At 46.3% G+C, this 8,855-nt stretch overlaps 1 protein-coding gene across 1 annotated transcript; it reads right to left on the bottom strand.

The window, feature by feature from the left end:
• Nucleotides 1–2,296: 2,296 nt before the first annotated feature.
• LOC144097714 (nose resistant to fluoxetine protein 6-like) lies at nt 2,297–8,216 on the bottom strand. Its single transcript, XM_077630358.1, has 4 exons — nt 8,166–8,216; nt 4,976–5,162; nt 3,660–3,802; nt 2,297–2,503 (listed from the first exon to the last, which is right to left on the bottom strand). Exons 1-4 carry the CDS (start codon nt 8,214–8,216, stop codon nt 2,297–2,299), a joined length of 588 nt encoding a protein of 195 aa, XP_077486484.1.
• Nucleotides 8,217–8,855: the final 639 nt, after the last annotated feature.

Raw genomic sequence — 8,855 nt, 5'->3', positions numbered from 1 at the left:
CTTAGTGCTTAGACAAATGCTTGCTACTTACAGTTGAAGTCTCGCTGTACGCAGATTACGTCTGTGCGTGTTGCTCCGGACGCAACAGGCGCATTGTGCATGCACGACTACAGAGGGCAATAGGCTCTATTGAATTATTTTAAAGCAAGCGGGGTTTCGTCATGTCCCAGAAAAGTGCACAGAAATTCCATTTTAAAGGCTCGATCTTTCGCGTTACGTGCTCAAAGTTGCTGGCACCACAATACCATATGTCACAAGGCAGAAATTTCTCGGTGTGATCTTTGACAAGTGCCTCTCGTGGTCTCCACATGTCCAACAGCTAAAGATCAAACTCTGCTCATAAGCCTCTATCTTTCGTATGCTCTCGACTACCAGGAGAGGCTGCTCTACACCTTCATTACTACGGCTGTATAGAGCGCTATGTGAAGGCCTTCTGCGCTGTAGTCTCCGAGCTCTTCGATTGTATCTCACAAACAAACATCAAAATACTCGAAAATATGCAAGCTAAAGTCTTGAGGGTCTGTCTCGGCCTTCCCAAGGACACCTCCACAGTGGGTACTGCAGCTGAGAGCAGACGTCTCTCTCAATCAGTGCTACCAACCCAAAATCTGCTTCTTGCCCAGGTGCGGTTTGGGGCGCGTGATCCTCGCCATCCGCTTGCAGCGTACTGCATGACCGAAGTCTGCGAGCTTCTCCCGTCGCAGTACCAGCGCGCTGTCACGTTATCCTCACCACGTGGAAGCTGGCTGCACGGCGAATCAAGACAGCAATACCTAGCATTAAGGACAAAATCAGCACTCCCGGAACAGCGCCTAAATACTTTGCCCTTGAGCCGCCGCGGTGGCTGAGTGGTTACGGCGCTCGGCTGCTAGCCCGAAAGACGCGGGTTCGATACCGGCCGCGGCGGTCGAATTTCGATGGAGGCGAAATTCTAGAGGCCCGTGTACTGTGCGATGTCAGTGCACGCTAAAGAACCCCAGGTGGTATGAATTCCCGGAGCCCTTCACTACGGCGTCCCTCATAGCCTGAGTCGCTTTGGGACGTTAAACCCCCATAAAACCAAACTTCACCCTTGAGCACATTTCTGGAAGCTACAGTACGCACTGCCACATCTACACTGATGGCTCTGTCACGCCCGTTTCATCAACAGTTGGCGTCTGGATATCATCAACACGTAGCACAATCTTGGCGATAATAAGTCACCGCACTTCGACTACTGCTACCGAGCGGGCTGCTCTGCGAGAAGCTTTTGCTTATGTTCTGCAACAACTCCCAAAAGTGTGGGTTATCTTCACTGACTGTCGCGCTGCACTAAAACCGTTAAAATCATCGCGCATTCAGGAGCAGCTCGTCGTCTGCTTGAACAGGCTACACACCGAGTCTGCACCGCGTTGTGCTGCAGTGATTACTCGCTCGCTACGGTCTCGCGGGCAATGATCACGCTGACGGTGCAGCGAAAGCGGTGCATGGCGACCCCTCCATGCTGCTATCCATTCCCTTTTGTCGAAGTGATGGCGCTGGACTTGTGGCTGCTGAATCCTGGCGGGCGCCGCGCTCCCTGTGGTGTGACCCGGAGCGTCAGTGCAGACCCCTACTTCGCACTAACCCCGCAGAAGGGCGTTGCCTCGGTCAGTTCCCGCACTTCGCGGATACATTTGTGTGGACAGGACCCACGAGCAACCGGAATGGCTCAGATACATACCTTGCATATCATGTGCGTGAACACCGCCAGCAAGATCGCCTGATGCAAACTTGTGTAATGTTTTCACACCCCGATCAAATGACTCCAGAAATAGTAGAAGCTTACTTTATTGCCAAGAAAAATTAATGTGTAAGCCACATATTCATTCTATTTTCGAGGAAAGAAATGTCCTCCTAAGATAACACATATTCCTCGGTTTGTTTTCTTTTTGCTTTCTTTCTTTTGAGAAGTATTTGTACAAAGCGTTGCACTAAGTCACTTTGTTGATATTTGCTGTTGTCTCTGAAGGAATCGTAAGCGCCTGGCGTGTGTGCCTTTCTTACCTGTCTCGTCTTTTTTTTTTTCGCGCTACTGTACTCGCCATGGACCCTTACCACCATGCCCAGCTTTCGCCCGCTCAGGATCGCACAAAGTTCGTTAGGTTGTTTTATTGTTCAAACAGTCAGGAAATTCGAGTTACCGATTTTTTTTTTATTTTATAGCTACTCCCGAGCTTAAGCGTCGCACGGTTCCAACTCTCGTGGCAATCGAGGAAGGAAACTTCGTCTTTGCTTTCCTCCCCCATCGTTCTGTGACCTTTGCGAGGAGGCGGCGCTAGAGGCGGGACTTCTCGTGGTTGTTTTCGATGACCACCGGCAGTGGCTGCTTCTTGGCGTCTATAGAGTTGAGGTCGTTCATGATGCGCTTATCGACGGAGCGGAAGACCAGCCTGTCCAGCTGCTCGATGGGCGTCTCGCACGTAACGTTAAGCAACAACGCGAGCGTCATGCTCAGCACAGAGATGCCAATGAAGTCCAGCGTCTGCGAAGAAAATAAATATATACGCCTCTTCACGTAACGCGCTACAGTGACAAGTTGTTATATTGCTAACAAGAGCGCATGGCTGCAAATGCTCAACAAAACCTGAAACCGCGGTCCACTTGTTATATCTAATCGTTATATACTCTGCTTTGAGGGAATGAGTGCGTGAGTGCGTGAGTGCGTGAGTGAGTGAGTGAGTTATATTGCTAACAAGAGTGCATGGCTGCAAATGCTCAACAAAACCCGAAACCTGCGGTCCAGTTGTATGTTCGGATTGAGGGAACGAATAAGTGAGTGAGTGAATGAATGGGTGAGGGCGTGGGTGGGTGGGTGATAGAGCGTGTGAGTGCGTGCGTGGGTGAGTGAGAGTGCGCGAGTGAGTGAGTGGATTGGTAAGTGAGAGAATGAGTTAGTGGCTGACTTATAGTGAGTGGGTGGGTGAGAGATAGTGAATGACTGAGTGAGTGAAGGTAAATGAGAACTTAATTTATTCCATCACACCGTGTAAAGTACAAACCAGGGCCGCTTTCTGTAGTCACACTGGTTACGGGTATTTACCAATGAGTCGCTTTTGACGTTGGAGCCAGCTCACTGAGGAGCCACGGCGGTCGCATTTCGATGGAGGCGAAACTCTAGAGGCCCGTGTACTGTGCGATGTCAGTCCACGTTGAAGAACCCCAGGTGGTCGAAATTATCTGGAGCTCTTCACTACGGCGTCCCTCATAGCCGGAATTGCTTTGGGACGTTAATCCCCCATAAACCATAAACCAAACAATGTGAAATGTAGCACAGCTGTCTACAGTATAAAAACAGAAGAGCAGAAAACTTTTGCAGCGTTATATCCGAGCGCAACGCTGTACCTAGTACCAAGTTCGTCACTTTACTTTGTGCTCAGAACTATTAAGATCAACCAGATACCTCGAGCGCGCGACAATAAACTGTCTGAATAGATGATGTATAGATAAAGCCACTTGAGGCTGTTGTGTTGGTCTGATCGCCTCGTGAAACTACGACAGAAGCTAACAATCATATTGTGCGGGAAAGAACTCTTTCATTCCTGAAAATTACAAAAGAATCTGCTTTCGTTGTTTAGTGGGTTTGTTCGAGAGCATCAGTTTTTTTAAGGTTACGTATAAAACCATACGGTCGCACTTGCCTGAAAGAATTCCTCAGCCTGCAGGGGCGTCTTGATGATTCCGATGCGCACCAGCAGCAAGGGGAAGTGAATTAAATACGTGCTGTAGACAAGCCGTCCAAGCACTCGGAACACTCTTGTGGACAGCAGTGCGTTTAAAAACCCTTACAAAAGAAACGAAAGCAAACATTCATGCAGAAAATTAGATTCACACCGGAATCAGCACGTTCAGTCAGTGAAAAGGAATATAAAAAAAAGAGGCAGATAGTACAAACACCATAGTTGCAGAAAAAGTCCTCTAGTAAGGAGGCATCGGGTAGAAAACTATTTGAGGCCATCGCCCAGTAACAGGGTAGATTACTCAAGTGAAATGGAGATCAAGGCCCCGCCCACTAGGTGCCTCTCGTTCGCCTTCCCTTGCGGACAGCATAAAAGTGTGCGAAATTTAATTCATCGACGAGACATAAATCTTATTGCCAGGAACACGGAAAACAAGTAACTGACTTAAACGCTTTATTCGGGAATCTTAGGCAGTGCGCTACATGAGGGCGCGTCAGTTTATTGAATTTGGGACTGGGCAACAGGCGCTCTTACAGGCTGTTCAAAATCAAATTTTTCAAGCTTTTTAAAAGCAAGCAATTACCAGCACAAAAAAAAATCTGTTTTGGTGCGCTAGCACTTATAGAGGCCAATCCCCGCATTCAGCCGTTGTGTGTTCGTCTGTCAGACTGCTTGTCTGAAGCCGGTTTTGTGGCAGGTTGCTCACCTGCCCACCGAGTTGTGGGTAGGTGAGCAGCCTGCCCACCGTGGCAAGTGACAGCTCAAATAATTGCTGAGAAGTTGCTCGGGAAGAGCAACCTGGGTCTCAACCCCACCCAAGCAAGCCAAGTCCCATCCATTACAGCACCTACCATAGAAGTGCAGTGGCGCATCGTTTGACCGCTGCAACACTGCGCCAGGATCTATGAATTGACGAGCTCTTGTCACTGGTATTTTTAAAAAATATATTTTTAGAATCGTTGAGAACGTTTCAAAATGTTTTTTATCTGCATGTTGTCATGCAGGAATTTTGAAGACTATTTGTATAGAATGGATACATTGTTGCTTTGCATTTTTCTTCCGTTCTTATACAAAGACGCAGACTTTCGCATGAATAAACGAGAGGTGCTTTCAAAGGGTGAAGTGTATTCTGAAGCAGTTTTGATGTTCGTTACCTGCCTTCTTTATTAACTGGAAAACTTGTGCGAGCATCGATTTCCCCACAGCGACTACTCTGCAAAGGATGACCTTTTTTTTTTCTTGGAAGCGCAATCTCCGCGAGGTCGAGCCACACTTACCACCGCGTCCAGTGATGCAGGCGTAGTGTAGCCACCAGAAAGGCAACGTCCAGATGACCCGGTGCACTCCGGCGTACACCGCCGTGATTATCTTGGCGGGCATGTGTCCGCGATTCCATGGCGTGGGCACGAATATGACGAGTAGGCTGAGCGCCAGCGACGCTACCCACGCTGAGCCCTGCAAGAGCTGCAAACCGAGCGAGACGGCGGCGCTGCTGACGATTTCGAATGGCACACTCGTGGAAAAGCTACGATTTAAACATGAGGTGCTTATGACCTATGACTCAGAGTTACTTGAGGCAACCGAGAATAGGTGTCCGGCTCAAACTGTGCCCAAGATCTGTCACACAGCACGAAGTCGAAGTTACTACAGAGATATTTTGATTAACAGGAGTTCAGACATGAACATCTTAGTGGAGACTATTCTCCTCGCTCCTAGCTTCCGAAAAAACTTCGACCTGAGCAAGTTATTCTTGACACAATGGACGTTTTCAGCGTTAGTTTTGTAAAAAAAATTATTTAGACATTCATTATATTTATAACATGTTTCGTTATCACTCGAGCCCACTTGTAACGACCGTGGTTATAACGAACGCGCGCCTAATACGAAAGCGAGGGGAGCTACCGTCAAAATATATATTAGGGCTTTGACGCTGCATCTCATAAAACGAAGAACTATGGCCGCACCGCTTGGTTATAACGAACAAGGAGGCTCTGTAAACTCAGCCCCGCAGTCGAAAAATGCACGCTTCCCGCCAGCGCGATGGCTGAAGAGCGTCTCTCAGCTATCGTGATCTCTCCCCCTCCCCACCCCCCCAAAAAAAAATTGACGACCCCCAATGAAAACGGCCGCCTCGACATTGCAGTTAACCGCCGGCCAAGCGCGCGCCGACAAACTCCGAGTTCAGTCGCTGCGTGCGTGTGTGTCGGCTGGGCAAAGCGTCCTTAGTGGAAGCAGAAACTTGGTCAGCTCGAGACAGCGGCAGCTTAGAAAGCAAAACTACTTCACAAGGGCTGGTGATCAACCAATCACAGCGACTGGAGAAGTTTCATTGCCAGTCACGAGGCGATAGGCTCATCGCTGCATCCTTACAACTTTGTCGAGGGTTAATGGCGAGGATGACGACCTACAACCAGGTTCTGTGAACGCCTCAATCGGTATTGGTATTATCGCGCCCCTAAAGTGGCTCGTCCGCAGTATGGGCGTCGGCCGGGGGAACATGACTGCGCGGGAGAGCTTAGGAAGCAGCTTGATGAGCTCTGGTTTGAAGAAAAAGACGTGCACAACAGATTTTTAAACAAATAAACGCCATTTTCGTCTTACTAAGTATTGGCTGTAGTGGGGCAAGTTCACTTACTATACTATCAATTTTGGATACAACGAACGCATTTTGGATGGCCGTCAGGTTCGTTAAAGTGGGCTCGACTGCATTATATAAGAAAGCAAGTTTATTAAACTTGGCGAATGTTGACGTAGCGAACATGAATGGGGGAGACATGCTGCAACCAAAAATTCCCATAAGCAGACCAAAAAACCTCTGTACTGATGTCCTAGCGTTTTTTGTGCGCCATTTGGCGATGGAAAAAATCAAGTACCTACTCGCCCAACGTTATACCTTGCTGAGCTCAATACCGGGTGCGTGTTTTTAATCGTTTAGAGATCATTTTTATATGTTGCGAGATATACATCGGTGCGGTCTGTGCAGTTGGATTGGGCAGCAAGGCGGACATTATGTACGTGATAGAGCTCAGTGGTTAAAAAATTAAATAAATTAACAGATCAACCTTTAGTATTGATTTCAAGGGCTAACATTATATTAAGAAATTGAAGGCTGCCAACATATAAGCTGAGTCCAGTTTTAAAATTTTCTTTATTGCTGATGCATTTCGAAATATTTCACGTAAAAAATATACATTTTTAGCTCATAAAGCTGGCTTCCCGCAATGCACATTTTTAAAATGGCGTCACTGGTCATAGTATTGACGTGGAAATCCAGTTACCTGCTTTTAGGGCATAAAATAGACAAAGGGCTTCAGTGTTTGCTGTATTAAAAATGCAAGCAACGCCATTTTAAAAAATGTGCTTTGCGGGAAGCCCACTTTACGAGCAAAAAATGCGTATTTGTGAGATTAAATATTTCGAAATGCATTGCCGATAAAGAAAATTTGAGAACTGGACTCATATTTTATGTTCACAGCCTTCAATTTCGTAATATAATGTTGGCCACTAAAACGAACAGTAAAAAAGTTGATAAGTTAATTTTACCTAATTGTTTTTAATCACTGAGCTCTATCATGTACATAATGTCCGCCTTGCTGTACAATCCACTTGCATAGACTGCACTGAAGTATCTCTCGCAGGGTTTAAAATAACGTTATGTAAACAGTTAAAAAAACACCCGGTATATAGACCTTTTTCCCTGCAGCTGCTTGAAAAGTCCAGAAACTGAAAAAATATTGAAAACTTCGGTTCTTAAAATTTCCTGAACACGCATGAAGATTCCCATTTTCCGAATGGAACACCACTGCGCTGGGTTTGCACGGTGGTTCCAACGCATACAATAACCCTACTAATTAAATCAGCAAAACGTTTCAAAACAGTGCCTGAAAAAGACTTCGCTCTTAAATTTGCTTTCAAGACTTCAATAATCATATACACCTTTGGTGGTAGAAACAGACAGGAAAATATTTTCAGAACTTCAGAAATCTGTACAAGTTGACAGCAGGAAGCAATTAGGAGAAACGAGGAATTCGTCCGCAGATTACGTCTTTCGTTACTGAAGGAGGCTCGTTAAAGAGGCTCCTCTTTTCACAGGAGTGAGTTACAATAAAAACAAGACAGCTGTACTTACAGGTGCGTACCCGTTATGCACTGGAGCAGCTGTATCAGTGTCGTTTATGTACCTGTTCTGCTCCTCATACAGTACCTACCGCAGTCTCCTCTGCGATGTACCACCTAGCTTATGAATGTATGCTACTCACATAAATATATTAGAGCTTTTTTGCGCGGAGGATGTCCGGTTAATTTCTGCCGAGATGCCGTCATCATGATCAGCGTTGCTTTTCCTTCTCGTCGAGCTATTACGGTGCGTGCAGAAGAATGCACAGATCTTTTAATTCCCTGGGGTGAAGGTACCGCAACCGGTAGACACAACCGACAGTAAAGGAGAGGTAATTATCATCCACCTACCTTCGGTATATTTGCCTTCCTGTAGCGAACGGTCAGATAACCGCAAAGCATACCACTGACGTAACTGGGCACATGTGCGAAGGGCTTAAAATGGATGTATTCCACAGTATCAAGGACCTTGCTGGTGTAAGGAGGCAGAAAAGGAGTGAAATAAAAAAATACATTTATTTTTTCGCCAGAAATGCCAACAACGCCGACAAAGCCTCATGATAGCGCTCAGTAAAAACATTTGGTCTAGCGTTTAAATGTCGAAGTTTTGGGAGGCCTGTGCGAACTACAGTAGTCTTCAGATACCAAGGACACCTGAATATCACGAAATACACAAACTGTACTGTGTACGCAGCGTGAGGCTCTCAGGTGGGAGATTGTCTAAACTGCGACCCGTTTTCTTGAACTAGACTTGCTGTAACTAGTTTGTTTTTTTGTAGTTTATAGTAGCGTTCCGTCCGGAGTGTTTATGCATTCCTCCCGCCTAGTCCTGTCTTTGATTGCAGGCTAGCGCTTTTCGAACACAATTTTTTGTAATATTTAAGCTTGCCAAATTTGCTTTTTATATGCTGTTCTTTGTTCTTGCCCCAACTTTTTAAGACGAAATATCTTAAATCATCACTTCTAGTGGTCGGCGCTGATGGCTGGCTTGTTTCTTTTGTCATTTACTGTCAAATTCATAATTGCACATGCCCAATGTTT

This window comes from Amblyomma americanum, chromosome 1 (genome assembly GCF_052857255.1).
Source record: "Amblyomma americanum isolate KBUSLIRL-KWMA chromosome 1, ASM5285725v1, whole genome shotgun sequence".
Taxonomy (NCBI): Eukaryota; Metazoa; Arthropoda; class Arachnida; order Ixodida; family Ixodidae; genus Amblyomma; species Amblyomma americanum.
This window is presented reverse-complemented; position numbering and strand designations above follow the sequence as displayed.

Bases quoted from the DNA above. Each gene is read 5' to 3' on its own strand.
- LOC144097714 (XM_077630358.1), bottom strand. From the start codon at position 8,216: ATGCTTTGCGGTTATCTGACCGTTCGCTACAGGAAGGCAAATATACCG. The intron at 5,163-8,165 runs GTAGGTGGATGA...CTCGGTTTGCAG, and splicing joins GGAAGGCAAATATACCGAAG to CTCTTGCAGGGCTCAGCGTG. The intron at 2,504-3,659 runs GCAAGTGCGACC...TTTTCTTCGCAG, and splicing joins AGGCTGAGGAATTCTTTCAG to ACGCTGGACTTCATTGGCAT.